At 43.4% G+C, this 20,230-nt stretch overlaps 1 protein-coding gene and 1 long non-coding RNA gene across 21 annotated transcripts in view; one reads left to right on the top strand and one right to left on the bottom strand.

The window, feature by feature from the left end:
* LOC112444209 (uncharacterized) overlaps positions 1–12,470 on the bottom strand; it is a 32,242-nt gene extending 19,772 nt beyond the window's left edge. The window contains exon 1 of the long non-coding RNA XR_003032464.2: positions 12,119–12,470. This is a non-coding gene — a long non-coding RNA (uncharacterized lncRNA). The remainder of the gene's footprint in view (positions 1–12,118) is intronic.
* Positions 1–20,230, top strand: part of DLGAP1 (DLG associated protein 1) — a 782,615-nt gene that overhangs the window by 745,433 nt on the left and 16,952 nt on the right. For all 20 annotated transcript variants that reach the window (XM_059880829.1, XM_059880830.1, XM_059880827.1 and 17 more), the window contains one exon: positions 12,464–12,885. In XM_059880829.1, the coding sequence (XP_059736812.1) occupies positions 12,464–12,885 (422 nt within the window). The remainder of the gene's footprint in view (positions 1–12,463; positions 12,886–20,230) is intronic.

The following is a 20,230-nucleotide window of genomic DNA, read 5'->3' as shown; positions in this document are numbered from 1 at the left end:
ACCTGGGAAGCCCCCAACATTAGGTCTCTGTTCCCAATTCCTGTTTCACAGGTCAGCCAATAGGATTATTCGATAGGATCCACATGGCATATTTTTGCTGCTCTGCAGGACTGATTCTAAGCCAAGTGGATCAAGCCCTCCCCTAGGAACGCTCCCCTCAGCTGTGCTCTATGTTCTATCCCAAGCCCTCCAAGCATCCTGCCTCCATTCTCTCCCATTCCCTGGACTGGTCCCCAGGAGTTCTCATGAGGTCTTCCTGTCTTCCAAGCTGATAATTAGCAAATCTTGTAAACCAATCCTTTCCATTGACTAAGATGAGAAAGCTAAAAGGCTCCCAGGGATCTCCCCTTTCTTTCAAGTAACAATTGTATTTCAACAGTAGTTCAAACTAGACTTTTTTACGTTAGCCCATGACTGACTCCAAGACTCTTAAGAGTAGATACAAAGAGGAAGAATATTATTATTTTTATTATAAAAATAGCATGCAGATTTACTGAGAGGAAAACATACAGCAGCATGTTAACAGTTTATAACTCTCCAATGAACTTTGGAGCAACTGAAAAAAACTGAGATTATATGCATGGATAGACAGATATCTTTTTAAGTATTATATGACTTAGCAACTAAGCAACAACAATACTTTTTCTATAATAATTGTGAATCATTAAGTAATCTAATTAATGACAAGAAAATTAAGATAATATTTCTATACCATAAAAATTTATAAATTGCAGAAATAAAAATTTCCATAATCCTACTCATTAACCATGAATTAATAGAGGGGTATATTTTTACCCATGCTTTCTCCATGATCGTTTTGAAAGTTGTTGAAATCATCTTTTGTAAAAAATTCAGTAATATTTAAAAAGTCAACTAATATTACAACAAAAGCATTCTCATTATTAAATATTCATGACAAATACTTCTTTAATAGTTACACAGTATTTAAGAATATGAGTTAAATTTCTCTCCCTGTTGAATATGTGCATTATTGCTAGATTGACTTTTGATTAAAGGTGGTGAAAAAAATATACACACATCGATCTTTGAGGCCTTCTGAAACTAAATGACAGTAAAAGGATTTTGTGTTTGTTTTGGCACAAGTTGTGGAGGATGAGAACAAGAGAGGAAAAAATACAGCACCAGGATTGTGGGAGCCAGAAGGCAGATAGACACATGATAATTGGCTCAGGTGACCAGAGAAAGCTGAATCTAAAGCTAGCCATGCAGAAATCTAAGATGTAATTCAACTTAAGTCTCTGAACCTACAAAAGGCGTGGGCATTGACAGCACTGGACGTAGGGCCGGGGGTGAAGCTAAAACTGCCTGAATCTGCAGTCAGGTGACAGATGGCTCTTCCCTACTCTGGCAGGAAGCTGGAGGTTTCCCTTCAGAGGCCAAAACAAACAGTTCTGGGTCTGGAAGACAGGCAAACAGTTGAGGGCAGGGTTGCTGTACTGAAAATACGAGGATAAATGAAAATTCACAAACAGAATGTCGAGGCACCTGCCCTAAGTGTTCTATGCTCTCTCGGCTCCCAGGATCCCAGCAGCCAGACACATTTCCTCTACGTAGGTGTATGAACAGCCTGCAGTGGAGGAATGGGCCAGTCTGAGCCCAAAGAACCAAAGAAACTGCCATCAGGGATTCTGCAATTAGATCACCCAACACTGAGGATCACAGTGAATGAGCCTGTCTCCAAAGTACAGACTTCTCAGGAGGCTTTTTCTATGACTTTCAAGAAGGAGGAGACAGCTAAGAATCAGCAAACTCACAGAGACCAGAGAAAAGCCACGAAAGGAGAACCAAACATTTTAAGGAAAATCCAGAAAATTTTAAAGTTTTTTTCTTTCTTTTTTTTTTTTTTTTTAGAGAAAAGAGAGGAAGGTTAGGCAAGAAGTCCCTGTGAAGGAAGTGGAAATTGATGCGGTCCCTTACAGAGCATCTTCCTGTACACCTGGTGGGGAATGGAGAGGTGGGATGGAAAGAAAAGGGTTCTTAGAAATTAAAAAACTTAACGGAGAACTGGAAAACCCAACAGAAGAGTTAAAAGATAACACTGAAGACATTTCTAGAAAAAAAGTACAAAACGGAAAAAAGCAAAGAAGTAAATATACAGGGACTTCCCTGGTGGTCCAGTGGCTAAGACTCTGCGTTCCCAACACAAGGGACCTGGGTTCGATCCTTGGTCAGGGAGCTAAATCCCACGTGCTACAACATGTGGGACCCGGTGTAGCCAAAATAAATAAATATTTTTTTAAAAAAGAAGTAAATATGGAATCCAGGAAACAGGTGATCCAGCACAAGAAAGGGGAAAGGGAAGTCTCAGGATGATGGAGAGGAATCTCCTGACAACAGTGGTGAGGCAGGTCTGCTGAGTGGCTGGGTGAGAGGGGACAGGTCAGAAGCTGTTAAAGACTTCTTTAAGAAGATTGGTGGAATTCCTAATCTGATCCAATGCATGGAGAAGACGCTTATAGACCTGGGGGAATTTTGAGGATCACTCCAGTACTCTTGCCTGGAAAATCCCATGGATGGAGGAGCCTGGTAGGCTGCAGTCCATGGGGTCGCTAGGAGTCAGACACGACTGAGCGACTTCACTTTCACTTTTCACTTTCATGCACTGGAGAAGGAAATGGCAACCCACTCCAGTGTTCTTGCCTGGAGAATCCCAGGGACTGGAGAGCCTGGTGGGCTGCCGTCTGTGGGGTCACACAGAGTCAGACACGACTGAAGTGACTTAGCATAGCACATAAAACTTATGTTCATAAAACTTCCCTGGTGGTTCAGATGGTAAAGAATCCGCCTGCAATGTGGGAGACCGGGTTCAATCCCTGGGTTGGGAAGATTCCCTGGAGCAACTAAGCACAAGTACACAAACATTAAGCACATTTTTAAAAAGAAGAAAAAAACTGTGCAGGAAGTAGAACTTCAAACTATATGTGTGCTCAGTCGTGTCCAACTCTTTGCGACCCCATGGACTGTAGCCCACCAGGCTCCCCTGTCCATTGGATTCTCCAGGCAAGAATACTGGAGTGGGTTGCCATTCCCTTCTCCAGAGGATCTTCCCGACCCTGGGATCAAACTCAGGTCTCCAGCATTGCAAGCAGATTCTTTATTGCTGAGCCATCGGAGAACCCCAGAGAACACATCCATCACTCCCCAAAGCCTCCTCCTGTCCCTGGATTGTGATTTCAGTGTTGTAGCTAAGAAAGCTTTAGCTAATTCAAGGTAACAAGGTTTTTTTATGTTTTCTTCCAGAATGTCATTTTAGATTTTGTGGTCTAGGACCTATATTTCACGTAACTTTTATACATGGTGTGAGGTATGGATCAAAGCTTAATTTTTGCATATGAATATCCTTTGAAACTTCTCTCAAATATTTATTGATATAAAGAGATAGATATAAATAATTTTGCCTTCTCTGTGTTGTTCCATTGATCTAATTATCCATCTTCACACCGATACAACACTGTTTTGACCATTGTAGCTTTATAGTAAGTCTTGAAATCAGGTAATGTAAGTCCACCAACTTCCTTCTTTTTCAAAGTGCTTTTTTAATTTTTACAGCTATTTTTAGGTCCTGCACATATTTTGTCAGCTTTACCCACTGACATTTCATATTTTTCTTGCTGTTGTAAATTTGTTTTTATTTCCATTTCCAATTGTCCATTGTTAGGTCACGTAAATACAATTTATTTGTGTGTAAGTCTTTTACAGTTGTTTCAGAGAGACGTGTAAATCAATTCAGTTATTCTTACTCTATTCTTGGCCAGAAGCAGAAGTCATCAATGTAGGTTTTATTTGGCCTGTGGATGGGGTAAGCCCAGTTATCAGCACTACTCTCTGGTTGGAAGGTCATGGAATATACTGGAATGTATGGAATCATAGGGAGAAAAAGAGCATTCCAAACAAAGAGACCCAAGTTAAAAGTAACTTTACCTTTCCATAGCTAGTTTTTGAGTTGGATATAGTGAACACCTATACCTTTTTTAGGTGTATATTCTCTGATTCAACATTCCAGCAGTGTTTCCTCAATAATTTTGAAAGAGCATTACACACAGATGGAAACTTTCTTTTTTTTTTTTTAAATTATTTAGCTGCTCTGGGTCTTAATTGAGGCACACAGGGTCTTTAGTTGTGGTATGTGGGATCTAGTTCCCTGACCAGGGATCAAACCCAGGCCCCCTGCATTGGGAGCTCAGAGTCTTAGCCACTGGACCACCAGGGAAATCCCAAGATGAAGACTCTTAGTTGATGTCTAGACCCAATCTCCTGGGTCTTGCCTTTCTGTTTATTCCTATATTTCCCAGGTCACTATATTGCCCTCATAATCTCTAGTTCAGAAACAAGAGACAAGTGTGGATAAGCATGCAGTACAGGTTCCAGTCTCCTGTCCCCATCCCAACTCAACTACATTTTATAAGGTTAGGTATTTGTGATGTATTTTTTAACAATTTATAAAGCAATCATCTTTGGTCTTCACAACTGAAAGGGTTAAGGGGAGCTGAAAGCTTCAAAATCCTGTGCTTTGGGGTTATTTATTAACATTGTCAAAATGACAAATGGACATGCACAGAGAAAAGCTACTGGTCTCACAGCAATTTTCTGCCAAGAAAACTCCAGAATGTTATTTTCCTAGTGTATGTGTATTTACTATTTCCTCCTATGTCTTTGTAAACTACTTCTTAACTGGCTGGCCTCTTTATCTGGAGATTGTCCAAGTGAGAGACAGTTACTGAAAAGACTATTTACTGTCAGAGCCAAGGGAACTAGAGGAGAAAACTTATCCCAGAATAAATGGAGAGTAAGTCATTTTGTGGCCTTTTCCTCCCTCATCAACTCCCCGATCCCCACCATTTCCTTGTTAAATACGTGAGGCTAGATAACAGTGAATGTCCGGGGCAGTCAGTCAGTCAGTTCAGTCGCTCAGTTGTGTCCTACTCTTTGCGACCCCATGGACTGCAGCATACCAGGCTTCCCTGTCCATCACCAACTCCCAGAGGTTGCTCAAACTCATGTCCATCGAGTTGGTGATGCCATCCAACCATCTCATCCTCTGTCGTCCCCTTCTCCTCCTGCCTTCAATCTTGCCCAGCATCAGGGTCTTTTCCAATGAGTCAGTGCTTCCCATCAGGTGGCCAAAGGATTGAAGTTTCAGCTTCAGCCTCAGCCTTCCAATGAATATTCAGGTCTGATTTCCTTTAGGATTGACTGGTTAGATCTCCTTGCAACACAAGGGACTCTCAAGAGTCTTCTCCAACACCACAGTTTAAAATCATCAGTTGTTCGGCACTCAAGCTTTCTTTGTGGTCCAACTCTCACATCCATACATGACTACTGGAAAAATGGACCTTTGTTGGCAAAGTAATGTCTCTGCTTTTTAATATGCTGTCTGGTCCAGGGCAGGATGTGCGTATTTGGAGGTGTGTGTATGCAAAGGAAAACAAGATCTTTCATCTATATTTCATTTATGGTATGGGAATGGGAGCAGATGGATTTGAATAATAGCCTCTGGCCTTTCTTATCCCCACTTGGTGGAACCATCTCCTTCTTTCCTTGTAACACAGAGACCCTCCAGGACACACTTAATGTTTAAGGGAGGAAACGATGACATTAAAATGTGCTTGTAGGGAGTTCCCTAGCAGTCCAGTGGATAGGACTCGTTGCTTTCACTGCCAGGGCCCTGGGTTCTATCGCTGGTAGGGGAACTTAGATCCTGCAAGCCATGCTGAGCAGCAAGGGAAAAAAAAAGTGCTTGTGAATGACACCTGCCATTTCAGCAGGTTTCTGAACACACAGATTGAACACAAGTGTGGAAGGAAAGCTTGAGTGCCCATGATGGGACCTGTTCCCTATTTCTAGAAACCAATGCCTGCTTTTGTTTCTTCACCAAAATTACCTCTATTCCTATACAGTTCTGAGTTTTTAACATCTCCCTTGCTTCACATGTTAAAGCTTCACAGGTTAAAGCCTCAAACTGGCAGGAACAAGCCTGTGGGAAAGAAGCATTGTTCTCTCTTTAAACACTGTGTCAACTGCTACAAAAGACCTCTTTTGATTGTGACTGACTTAAATAGGTAAACATTTGGGCTTGCAGCAATTTGGGCCTTTTTGACTAAGCAGGATGTTAAAAACAAAAAGCCAAAATTGAGGCAGCATCTTCTGACAGCCTCTTCAAGGACCAGAGACTTGGCAAGACCTTTGGTAGTCAGAAACCAGCACCTGCCAACCCAGAGGCTTTGGATCAATCCAACTGCTCTCAGCTTCCCTGGAGGACGGCACAGACGAGCACCCACCCTCCCTATTATACTCAACAATCTCTTTTCTTTGCCAAGTTAACAATACTATGGCCTAGCCAAATAGTTCCTTCAGGTACACCTGAGTTCTAAAGGTGTGGCATTCATGCACTGCACATTTCAAAAGCCTGGAAACTGGCATAATTCTTTATATGCCTCATACATTTTTTCTTCCTTCCTTCTCTTTTTCATTTTTTTCTTCCTGCCCATCCTCCTCCTCCCACTTCCCTCCATCTTTCTCTTTCTTCCTTTTTACATGCTTTCCAAGATAATTTACTTTGCAAAAAGAAAAATTACCGACTCACAAGCCAGTGGCCCCCATTTGACCCCATAACAGGATTCAGTGAAAGACACTGTAAGTGAGACTTCTCAGGCTTTTGTTCATTACCTGGGGTCAGGAGCCAACAAATGACCTAATGTTCTCGCTGCGGAGGGAAAGTTGTTCCTTCTGGGGCACTACAGTCAGCTCAAGGATGTTTTGTTGAGGCTTCCAACTAAGGTTCCCTTGGCGACAGCCCATCAAGGATACAGAACCTGCCCAGCTGGTATTAACAGGAGAATGGCAACAAGCTGGGCCCTCACAGACACGATCAGCTGATACCAAGCCCACTCTCATCATTACCATTCCCTCCCTTTTACTTGACACATGTGTTACAATTATTTGGCCTAGAGTGAGTCTTCGTGTAGAAAACCTATTCTAATGTTCTTTGCTTAAAGAGAGCTTTGGGCAAAAGGATGATGAATGTGGAGGGTTTTAAATGACCAATGGATGCTTGTGTTGAGTAGTTTTAAAATCTGTCAATAGCACTGTGCTAACCACATTCAAATGGGGAGCAGGACACCTCCACTGAATTTGTGAACAAGGGCTACATTACCCATAGTTTCCTCTGTGCTCCATTCTAACTGGGAAGCTGGTCTGACAGAAAGACTGAATCTCTTTGTTAGGGTGTCTTAATTCTTCATCTCAATCTCATCACCTCCCTCACCATCCTTTCCACCTGTCTTTTATGTAAGGAGACATCTTGGATTTTTACATCGGTTAAGTACCATTTCCCAAAACACCAAGATTCTGAACTTTTGAAGGACGGTATCTCCAAATTCCTTGTGTATTCAGCCTTTTACAGGAGGTACAGGAAAAAATGTGCAAAGAAGAAAGAACAGCATAGGACTCGCGTTTCTCTCTTTGAAACTAGATTTAGTCCTGAAAGGTAACTTTTACGTGGATAGGACCCATGGAGTACAGGATTCTGTAACAGGTGTGACTGAGTATCCCTATGATAAGTTTTGACTTGTTGTTATTCAGTCGCTCAGTCATATCCAACTCTTTTTGACCCCATGGACTGCAGCACGCCAGTCTCCTCTGTCCTCCACTATCACCTGGAGTTTGTTCAAATTCTTGTCCATTGAGTCGGTGATGCCACGCAACCATCTCATTCTCTGCCATCCTCTTCTCCTTTTGCCTTCAATCTTTCCCAGCATCAGGGTCTTTTCCAGTGAGTCGGCTCTTCACATCAGGTGGCCAAAATATTGGAGCTTCAGCTTCAGCATCAGTCCTTCCAATGAATATTCGGGGTTGATTTCCTTTAGAGTTGACTGGTTTAACCTCCTTGCTGTCCAAAGGACTCTCAAGAGTCTTTTCTAGAACCACAATTCAAATGGATAAATGCTTCAGTGCTCAGCCTTCTTTATGGAACAACTCTCACATCCATACATGACTACTGGGAAAACCATAGCTTTAATACAGACCTTTGTCTGCAAAGTGATATCTCGGCTTTTTAATACACTGTCTAGGCTTGTCACAGCTTTTCTTCCAAGGAGCAAGGGTCTTTATGATTTGTGTCTCAGATAACTGAACTTGCAGGAACAAAGCATGTGTGTTCTAAAGATATAAGACTGCTTAGTTTTTGCTGATGACTCATTTTGTTCAAATACACCTCCACCTGACAAGGGAGATGAGAATAAGCCTCCAATATTTCCCATCTATTTCTTGATTTGTAATCTGCTGAACAGAAAAGTGGTGGGAGAGGGACAGAAAATCCTCTCATCAGACAGATAAACTTGTTTCATAGAAAGAGCACAAAGCAACAGCAGAGGTGAATGCTCACAAGTGTCGTTCCTCCTCCCTTCAGAACAGACACAGTATCCTGTCCCGTACTGGATGGTTCAGTCTTTGGTTTCATTGTTTTTCAATCCCTTGGCCAGAATATCAGTCAGTTCATTTCAGAATTTGTAATTATTACACATTTTGCCTTTAGGGCATGAAGGACCAAGGAAGTTTCAAGACTGGAAACTGTCTTGAAGCCACTGGGTTCAGCTTTTAGGTTTTTACCATCCACCAGCAACTGATCCATTCTTTTCGAAAACACAGAAATAAATCCAGTGACTCCTTCTGTGTTCCTATCAAACTTTTAAACAACAACTTGATCACACCCTTCGCCCAGAGGACACTCAGCACATGAAAGACATAAAGTGTTTCACAGAGCAGAACATTCTTTGAAAACTCTGGGTGGAATAAAGTGCTCGTTTAAGGAACTTAATTGAGAGAAGCAGTGCAACCCGGAGAGGGCTGCCTGAGTTCAAAGGCACCGCTTTTAATCCCAAACCATTTTAATTTTACCTTTCTTTCTTTCTGGGTGACTAACCTGCAAACTTCCACTCATCTCCTGCCAAGTCATTTTTCTTAAGAAGGTGGATACTTTACAGGATTCATAGCCAGGAGCCCTCTATCAGGAATGCTGGTGGTACGGATTTGGATAGATAAAAAGAGGCATGAGGAAAGTGGGTCTCTGTGATTTGCGTGCGCGGCAGACTCTGTCTCTGGCAAGTTTGCTCCAGTTGGAAACAATAAGGCGCTGGGCCTTCCTTGAGTCTGGAAATGTTATGCCTCTGGCAGCCCATGATCTTGGAAAGTGGAGCCAAGTGTTTTCATAGTCGGGATTTTGTGTCAGTGGAACAGGCAGGATGTCAACTGTTGGGAGGAAAGTCATCCAATTCACACACGTGCAGCTGGAGAGACAGCTCAGCTTCAGATGTCATTTAACATGTTGGCGGGTGAGCAAGAAGGCGGCAGAAGTGGCCTCCTAAAGCCAAGAAACTGCTGACTTTTGGGAGAATCACAGTGGCAGAATGATTCTTGTTTTCACAGAGAGCACCAGAAAGGACATTCTTTCAGACTTTCACACTGGGCAGTTTTTCCTGTGACCCATTTCAGAGTTAAGTGTGAGTTGCTCAGTCGTGTCCGACTCTCTGCGATCTCATGGGCTACAGAATACCAGGTTCCTCTGTCCATGGGATTCTCTGGGCAAGAATACTGGAGTGGGTTGCCATTCTCTTCTCCAGAGCATCTTCACAATCCAAGAATTGAACCTAGGTCTCCTGCATTGCAGGCAGATTTTTTACCATCTGAACCACCTATAAAATCACCATGCCTGATACCTTCCACAGAAGTAACTTTTTTTTTAACTTTTTATCTTGTTTTACGGTATAGCCGATTAACAATGTTGTGATAGGTTCTAGTTTCAGGTAAACACCAGAGGGACTCAGCCGTGTGTGTGTGTTAGTTGTTCAGTCATGTCCAACTCTTTGCTACCCCAGACTGTAGCCCTTCAGGCTCCTCTGTCCATGGAATTCTCCAGGACTATTGGAGTGGGTTGCCAATTCCTTTCAGGTGGTCAGCAAAGGGACTCAGCCATACATATACATGTATACATTCTCTCCCAAATTTGCTTCCCATCCGGGCTGCCACATAACATTGAGCAGAGTTCCCTGTGCTATACAGTAGGTCCTTGTAGGTGATTTATTTTATATGCAGCAGTGTGTACATGTTGACTCCAAACTCCCTAACTATCCCTCCCTCCCATCCTTCCCCACTGGCAACCACAAGTTCATCTTTAAGTCTGTAAGTCTGTTTCCGTTTTGTAAATAAGTTCATCTGATTCGTTTCTTTTTAGATCCTGCATATAAGGAATGTCACACAATATTTCTTCTTCTCTGACTACAGAAGTAACTTCTTGAAAACAGCAAACAGTGAGATGGACCGGCTTTTTTTAGCTGGCCTATCTTCATAAAATGAATGGCGAGCATCACATTTTTTTATTATTGTGATCATCCTAATAATTAACACATATCAATTGTGCAGTCATTTTCTTGGTATTTATTCTCTAGGGGGAAATGGACTGATTGAGATGATTATACCTTTTCCTTTTTGTGACTTCCAGTCTGTTCATTCTTTATTTTTGAGGGACTAGCATACTGGTGTTAACTGGCTCTTACAGAGTTTCCAGGGGAGTTAAGAAAAAAACATATTATCTGGTTTATTAAATGTTGTATGGACCTTACTGCGCTCTCCTTTAAGGCTGGCACTATTGAATGTTAACTGAAAATCAACTGGCAAATAAACCATTGTAACATGGCATAATTATGAACCAGCCAAGAAAATACACCACTTCATACCCATTAGAACAGCTACTATAGAAAAAGTCAGAAAATCAGTGTTGGCAAGGATGTGGAGAAATTAAAAACTGTGCATTTCTGGTTGTAATATAAAATGGTACGGCTGCTAGGGAAAACAGAATTACCACATAATTCAACAATTCTGCTTCTGGGTATGTAACCCAGAACAAATGAAAGCAGAATCTCGAAGATATATTTGTACACCCATGTTCATAGAATTATTCACAATAGCCACAAAGTGGAACAAAGCCAAGTGTTTATCAATGGATTAAAAAATGAATACAATGTGGTATATACATATAATGGGACATTATTCAGCCTTAAATGGGAAGGGAATTCTGACACATGCTACAATATGGATGAACTTTGAAGACACCATGCTAAGTGAAATAAGCCAGCGACCAAAAGACAAATACTGTGTAATTCTACTTACATGAGGGACTGAAAATAATCAAATTTAGAGAGACGAAACGTGCCATCGTGGCTGCTAGAGGCTGGAGGGAAGGGAGGTGGGGTGAGGAGTTGTTTAATGGGTACAGAGTTTCAGTTGGGAAAGATGTAAAAGTTCTGGAGGGGGATGGTGGTGATGGCTGCCCAACCATGGAAACGAACTTAACCCCACTGAATCATATACTTGAAAGTTGTTAGTCAATTTTATGTTATGTATATTTCTTCAGAATAAAAAATATTAGATCAGGAAGTTACCTTAAAAACTAAGTATCAAGTGGGGTAACAGACACCTGATGCTGCCTTCTATAAACTCTTATATCTTGTTAAATTGTCATTGCCTGTCTGCTCTTGGAGCCAGGGAAACTTTCCAGAGCTGTTTTAAATTACTTCAGACCCAGGCCTTCCCCTGCCCCTTGTTTGAGAAAGAATTTGCTACTTCCCTGTCCTTCCCCACCCCTCTCACCTTCCATCAGTCCTCACCTCGCTGTAGGTGTCTTGAGCCATTTGGCTGAGAAACACCGATTGCATGGATGTCCATACAAAATGCTGTTATCAAGTTGTCTTGTATTTTATTTCGGGAGAAAGACCTTGGAGGGGACATTAAAGGCACAGGGAAAGATGATACTGGAGAACTCTAGATCTGAGCTGATTTTGCCCCAAAGGCTTTGTACCAAATTATCACTATGACCAGATGATCAACAGAAGAACTACCAGGGAAAGGAGCTTTAATTTTAAGAGAAGCTTAATGGCATTTTAGTTTGTCTTCAGGTAAGAGCTATCCCTGGGAAATGTGGTTATGCAGGATTCAAGATAGTCTTGGTCCACGATGGGTTGGGTTCCCTTCCCCGCCCCGCCCGCCCCACCTTGTTTCAAAGAAAATTACAGCAAAGCAAGATATAACTGAATTGTTTCCTTACCCCTCACCAAGTTTACTGATCACTGTATGTAAGGATCCAAGCCATGGCAGACTGGGGCAGAAGGTGGACCCTGGATATCGATCTGGCTTTGAGAGCTGGTGCCTGTTGGTCCACTTCTAAACCTTCTCCAAATACGATTTCACATTCCGTCCATATTGACCAGAGAGGAGGGATCGTGTTCTTTACACTAGAGCTATGGCGACTGATGCGCTGGCCTCCAGGGACTACCTCCACAGATGGAGAGGATGGGACTGCTCGCTCCCTCCTGGCACACCCATGAAGAAAAGCAGAACGTGGTTTTGCTTCAAGGAACACCCTTAACTAATTCGTCTCTATCCCTCCAAGTTTCCGCAGGTTCACTCGCTCCAACAGCGTGACGACGGCCGTGCAGGCCGACCTGGACTTCCACGACAACCTGGAAAACTCTTTGGAGTCGATAGAGGACAATTCGTGCCCCGGCCCGGTGGCCAGACAGTTCTCCCGGGATGCCAGCACCTCCACCGTCAGCATCCAGGGCTCAGGAAACCATTACCACGCCTGCGCGGTCGATGAGGACTTCGACGCGGACTTCGATCCTTCCATTCTGCCGCCCCCGGACCCCTGGATTGACTCAATCACCGAAGACCCCCTGGAGGCCGTGCAGAGATCAGTGTGCCACCGGGACGGCCACTGGTTTCTGAAGCTTCTCCAGGCGGAGCGGGACCGCATGGAAGGCTGGTGCCAGCAGATGGAGAGAGAAGAGCGGGAGAACAACCTTCCTGAGGAGAGTAAGTGCGGCGCCGCATATGCGCTTGCGCAAACGCCTGGAGCTGTGGGCGGGGCATGGGGCGGGGCATCCAGGATGGGGCGGGGCGGGGACACTTACTTTCTTCCTTCCTTCCGGTTGCGCCGAGCTGCTCATGTTGTTGTCTCAGTTTCTGTAGCTCTGCGTCTAGGACTTTCGGCTCTGGACCATGGTGGGGTGCCCTGAGGCTTCTGAATGGTTCCTCTTTCCCCAAGACGCTCTCCCATTGGTGTTGCTCCTCAGGGAAGGAACAGTAATTCTAACTAGTTCAAAGATCCCCAGCTAGGCATCCTTTGGGTATTTATAATCTTCCAAATGTACTACTTTCACTAACATACAAGATTGAAACGAGGCTGGTCGTGTCTAGGCCGGTAGACGCCACGCTTATTGACAGTCTTAGCCCTGCTTAGCCCGCGCTTTCCTTCTTAGATTTAGGCAAATCTTAAGCTGCTAAAACAAGTAACACATTTCAATAGATTAAATAAATATAAAGGATGGATAAATTAAATAAATAATGGAGGCCCCAGACACCGTTCTTTTCAAACTTGGCCTTTTAACAACAATCCTTGTTAACAGTTGACAAAGAAGTTACCAGATGTCCACAGTCCTGAGACATGTTTTGTACATTTCCAAAAACTGTGAAATTTTTGGAAAATAGTTTATAATCAGTGTGTATATCAATGCTGCATGTTTATTTCCCTGTGAAAAACGATTATTGAATGAACAGTGGATCTTCCTACTGATAATATATTTGAATCAGGGAAAATCAGTGGTAGGCATCTAAGCCTGCCTTCATTTTGGGGTGGGAACCACCTGGAAGAGTATTGTCACGATGTGGCTTTTTAGATTTGTCTTTTAAGTCATCATTTAACTTTTTATCATGAAAATCTTAGAACGGGTACAAAAGTAGAGCGTTTATTATAATAACCCCCCCATCTGCCTATCACCCAGTTCAATGAGTGGCCAGTCTCAACTTCTCCCACGTTGTCATCATTTTTGCCAGAGGATCTTAAGGAAGATCTAAGACATCTCGTCGATTCACTGTGCATCTCTGATAAGGACTTTTTTTTTTTTTTAATAACCAATCATGTATTATCATCCCTAACAAAAACAATAATTTCTTAATAATGAGATCTAGAGCTTTCTGTAAATCATGTTCAGTTAACTTACTAAGTAAACCAAGCGAACTGTGTCAGGGAGCAGTGAGCTTTCCATAAGGGAAGTATTTTTATGAGAATGGAGACTGCAAAATAACAGTTCACAGGTTGCAGGATTTCTGCTCTGGATCTTGCTCTCAGCTCTTCTCTGCTCTTTCCTCCTCCAGACCCCTATCCACCCACTGACTAGCTTATTTGTTCCCTTTCAGAGCAGGTTAGAAAACCCATCAATATGTTTCTGTAATGTTCCTTTTGTTCTTTCATGATGAGTGCAAACAACTTAGCAGTGGAAAAGCAAACCTCCTTGACACTTGCCCCAACGGTCCGTGCCACTGCATGCTAACCTGGGTGTGGATCCACAGAGAACATGCTCTGTGCCCTGGTGACAGGGTTATGAAGCAACACCTAATAGCGGTGGGTGGGGGCAGGTTTCAATAAGAAAGTCTTCTATGTGTATATATATGCATGCTCAGTCATGTCTGACTCTTTTCAACCCTTTGGATTGTAGCCCGCCAGGCTCTTCTGTCCGTGGGATTCTCCTGGCAAGAATACTGTAGTGGGTTGCCATTTCCTCCTCCAGGGGAACTTCCCAATTCAGAGATTGAACCCATGTCTCCTACATCTCCTACACTATTAGACAGGTTCTTTACCAACTGAGCTACTGGGAAGCCAAGAAAGTCTTAGCAGTTGCATTTTCTTATTCTCCTTTCCCCTTATGAGCAAACTCAAAGCCTAGTAAGCTTTACTGGGATGTGGTAAACTTGCCTACATCTAAGGAGCAGTGGCCTCGGGTGCCCTGCTCAACAGGGCAAGCTGCTTTGCAGATTTCAGGTCATTCATTGGATTGATTCACACTTGTTCTAGCTTCCCCCAGTTAACTTCCAGTATGACCTGGGAAGCTGTTCATGTGGTGTTTTCTTTTCATCTTTTCTTCCCATCTGAGACTAGATCTATTTCTCTCAACCCAGCTTTATAATGATGCATGAGGATAGCCAATGTATAAAGATTTAGGAGAATCTTCCTTGACACTTACATAGCTGGTAAGTGTAAGTTATGAAAACAAGTCAATGTATTTTGATACAAGCATATGTATTTGAAAGGTGAAAATCATGCCAGAAAATCAGACTCTCATCCTGTGTTTGGGATGGAAGAGAAGTGTATTTGTATCTTGAACATGAAGGAACTGCTCATTCATTCACTGTTCCAGAATGTTTACTTCAGATGCTATTTAAAATATTAATTTATTAAAAAATAAAGTAAAATATTGATTTATAAACAGGACTTATAAACCTATTCCATATGAAAATATTTTGTTATAACAAGATTGTTCTAATAATAATTTGCTCTTTGTACATGAAGGTACTGCTTGTCTTACCATTAAGAAGCCATACATCTTAAGGATGTTTTCTTTAGAATAGTGATTTTTTTAGCTCTACCTCTATTTTACAAGGTTGCTGCCTGGGGACGGGGTGGGGGAGGTGTGAGGGTCATGGCTGCAGAACAAGCAAAGATAACTAAGCATGGGAGTGGTTTTGGTGCTTTGCTTTAAAGCAGTCAACTGAGTAATCTTAGATGGCAAGTATGCAATGAGACCTGTTCAGTGGGGAGTGAGTTTCCCTTTGTAGTTTGAAATATATTTCGATATCAGAGCCCCCTTTTCCTGGTTTAAAAAACATACACCCAACACCAATAAAATAACAGGAATAACAGTGAAGCTTTTTAATAAGGGCTCAGAGTTCTGTCTCCTCAGTCCCTGGAACGATGTCCCTCCCTACCAACCAGAAATTCCTCAGATTTCTCGAGTTCAGTTGGAAAACCAATCGTCTATAGTGAAAAGTCCAAATTATTAATTTTTCGAAATATTGTTTTAGAACTTTAGATCAAACAGCTAACACAAAGTTCAGAGGTAAATGCCTTTAATTTTGGTTTTTTAAATGTACTAAAGTGATTCAAATTAGAAATGTCTAAGGACTGCAAGGAGATCCAACCAGTCCATTCTAAAGGAGATCAGTCCTGGGTGTTCTTTGGAAGGAATGATGCGAAAGCTGAAACTCCAGTTCTTTGGCCACCTCATCGAAGAGTGGACTCGTTGGAAAAGACTCTGATGCTGGGAGGGATCGGGGGCAGGAGGAAAAGAGGACGACAGAGGATGAGATGGCTGGATGGCATCACCGACTCAATGGCCGTGAGTTTGAGTGAATTCCGGGAGTTGGTGATGGACAGGGAGGCCTGGCGTGCTGCAATTCATGGGGTCGCAAAGAGTCGGACACGACTGAGCGACTGAACTGAATGTCTGTTCATATAAGCCCATCTAGCCTACAAAAAAGGCTCCTCCTTCAGCTTGAGCCTCACCTTCTAGAAGTCTTTGCAGAATGCACCACCTTGGGCTGAACTGGGTGCTTCTGTAATAGCCATACATTTGTCTGCCAGGTATTTCCAACATTATTTGATGATAATCTATGTATCTCTCTCCTCGACTGAAAAGTGAGGTCTGAGGACAGAAATTGTTCTTGTCTCATTCATCTTCATATCCCCGTCCCTCTGACAGTTCTTGACATATAACAGGGGATCGGTGAATACGTATTTGAATCCTGAAACTATTTTGGAAATTCTGTTTTACAGAAGTGTTTTCTTTAGCCAAACCTTTCTTCCTAAGTAGCTTACAAAATATTCAACAAGTAACTCGCTGCTATTGTTGCCCAAAGCTGGAAGGGGCAGCGCCTGGCAAAGTGGGGAGCCCTGCTGATCAGAACAGGGATCCGGTAGACAGATATGAACACCTAGCACCAAAAGGCGGGAAAGGACTTGTGTGTCTGTCAGTTGCCTGGACTAGATGAACCCGCATGTCCCTTCTAGTTCTTGGGACGAGATTCTACTCACAAGCACCTGAAGGCTTTCTCTGTCTTTCATGCTCTGGGATGTATGAAATGGAAACTCCTACCCACTAGCGTACCAGAATTCTAAACAGCACAGAGGAGCATGCACATGCGCAGTCAGTCGCCAATTTCAAATGAGGCTAATGGAAATTGCTGAGGATCTGACCAGAGAACAGGGAGAAAGCGAGAATACGAGCTCATGAAAGAATATCCATCTTGTCCTCACAGTCCCCGGGGCCCGTGGGCTACAGGCCTTGACAGGTGTTGTTTTATTTGCCCTCAAAACAGCTCTCTGGCAGTCTCTTGTCCAAGGTCACAGAACACAGAAGCGCCTGGTGGAATAGATACAACATGAATAACATCTGACAAGACAATAACACTTTGTGTGTTCCTGAGTGCCTCCTCCAAAGCTCTCCATACATATCTGCCCCTGCCTCCTTGGCAACCTCACTTCTGTTCCGATAAGTGGGCCTGGGGTTGCAGAGGGCCTTTGTTTTAGTAAGTCTCTAATTTAACCTTTGCTTGTTTTTTTTTTAATAAGGGGGAGGGTAGTAAGGAAGGGGAGCCAGTTCTGTTTGGCAGGCATAGCCAATGTCTAAGTAACCGGCTTTTGAAAAAAAAAAAACAAACCTGTGTACACAGAAAAAGAGCTTGGATAGAAGGGTCAAGCACTAATCTATGTGTCTGCTCATCAAACCACCTTTTGTGTTGAGTCCCAGACAGGAGGGTCATTCTTCAGGATATGTGACAATGGTGGCTCCGTGAACAATCCCTCCCACGAGAGCTGGTCTTCACCATCAGCAGGGAAAGAAGCAGGACTGGGTGGGAGAAAGGACGATTCTAATCATACCTGTTTAATTTATCTTGTGGGGCCCCAGAATTATTCCATATTTTAAATATTTTTAAATGTTTAGTGAATGTGCTTAATGTCTCTGAATGGCCCACTTAAAAATGGTTGAAATGGTAGATCTTATGTATATTTCACCACACACACACAAAAATATCCCCTCTCCCCCAAAAATACTCTGCAGCAGCTGAAGGTATTTGAGTCAGAACTTGCTATCATCACGTCCATACTTATTCATCATGCTTCTAGGAATGTAAGTTAAATATCTTCCTAAATTCAAAACACAGCATGTCCGTGGGGGAAAAAAAGAAGTTCGAAGCAGCAACTGTCTGCTCTGGGACCTCCCTGGTGGTCCAGTGATTAAGACTGTGCTTCCAGTGCAGAGGGTGTGTGTTTGATCCCGGCTGGGGAACTAAGATCCTGCAGACCGCGTGGCACAGCCTCCCTCCCCCTGTAAAGAAGCAACTGCTTGATGGGAACCTGAGATTCAGATTTGGGGCCTGGGTTGGTTGCAGTCACCCTTCTCTATAAGAGAGTTGAAGTAACAAAGTGATAGTCGCTCAGTCACATCCAACTCTTTGTGACCCCATGAACTGTAGCCTTCCAGGCTCCACAGTCCATGGAATTTCCCAGGCAAGAATACTGGAGCGGGTAGCCGTTTCCTTTTCCAGGGATCTTCCTGACCCAGGGATCAAACCTGGGTCTCCTGTATTGCAGGAGGACTCTTTACCATCAGAGCCATCAGGGAAGCCCTGAAGAAAAAAAAAAAGAGTCATCCAATTTGCAGTAATTATTCAGTAATCAGTTATTTTATGCTGCTATCATCTTAATTCCAACTGCTGCTTCCTGGGGATCTTGTTTGTGGCCTTCCAGGACTGGAAAACACTGCTTTCCCCAAAACTGGACAAATGTACTTAAGGAAGTCCAGAAAGAAAACAAACACTTACAGTCACGGCTCTCCAAAAGTCGAGCTATAAATTCTTCGGGTGTGGGGAGCTATCCTTTTTCCTGATAAAATGAAACCAGCATGAAGACTTTGGTTCTTGGGTTAAACCTTCCTCCCTAACAGTCGATGGTAGGTTTCTGGCTCAATAACAAACTAAAAGAAATCTGCAGTGAGCAAGGGAGCCGTAGCAGCTGACAGAATGTTCCTGCAGCTCTCGAAGTAAACCGACCCGAGCTTGTCTCAGACAATGGGCCCTTGTGTGAAACAGCTGTCCCAGGGAGATGCTCCCTCACGCTGTTGGAGAGGGCCTGCATGTTACAGGGATCCGTCTGGTTTTATCTGACCAGGACGAAACGCCCAGATGGAGCGCAAGGCTCCCACCAGGAATGCAGTCCAGCACCACCGGCTCCAAACATAGGCTCAGGTTTCAGTGGCCCCAGGATGAAATATACTGGTTGATTGTGCTTGGAAATCTAGCTTTGCCTCCTGAACTGTGGACAACTTCTATGTGGAATTTTCAGGCTTTATCTGAAACGAATGGATAAACCCAAAGGGTGTGTGGGAGGGAGGCAGATTAGTAACACTTTCATTTTGCCTGGTAATAGCATCCCCCTTTACTGAAATTTGACCTTGAGTCCCCTAGAAGGACTGGGAGCCTTGGCAGCGAACGTCGGGCTGGTAATGAAACCTGAAATGGGGTTTGCCAGGTTTCAGGTTGAGTTACAGTGGGGAAGCTGTGCACAGTCATTGCCTCACCCGTTGATGGGTGCCATCCCAAGCTTGCTCTGCCCAGGGTTCCTGTGGCCTCTCTGCAGCCTGAGGACTGGTGGGTGGCAGGCACAGGAGCATGCTGTGATTTCTTCAGATCAGCTGCCTCGAGCCTTGAGTGCTTCTAAGTGGGTAAGGTGGGTGCATCCCAGCTCCTTCTGGTTCTAGTCTCATCTTTCCTTTGAATTGACTTTTGAAAGGTCCCTCCCCACCTCCATGCCCCAACACACACACACATGCACACACACACACACAGGCTTACATGTTTTTTAAGGTCTGACCAACCTGAAATTCGTGACCACAAAGGAAGTGGCAGTAATGAAAAGAAAACGGGGTGCAATGTGTCCTATGTTTAACCTTCCAGCATGCTGGGTACGTTTTGCTTTGCACAGTGCTGGGCACAAAGAGGAAGGCGTTGGTGCTGGTCTGGGCATCCTTTTGCAGGTGTGTTTTACTGGGAGTGATCTGAGGCTGAGAGGCTCAGAGGCATGAAGGCAGGGAGAGGCAGAGATGGGCAGAGGGAAGCAGGACCATGACTGGAAGCCACTTTCCTGGTGCTGTTCTCAATGTTCTAGACATCTCTACTCAACAGAAAGGCAGTGATTGCAGAGAGAGGACTTGCCTCATGGAGCACAATTCCCCATTGCTTTCTCTAACCATAACTATTTCTGTGGAAGATCATTGGAATGGACTTTAAATGCAGTTTTTAGTCCTTCCATATTCCCAAGGGAAAT

The sequence above is a fragment of the Bos taurus genome, chromosome 24, assembly GCF_002263795.3.
Source record: "Bos taurus isolate L1 Dominette 01449 registration number 42190680 breed Hereford chromosome 24, ARS-UCD2.0, whole genome shotgun sequence".
In the NCBI taxonomy this organism is placed as follows: Eukaryota; Metazoa; Chordata; class Mammalia; order Artiodactyla; family Bovidae; genus Bos; species Bos taurus.
This window is presented reverse-complemented; position numbering and strand designations above follow the sequence as displayed.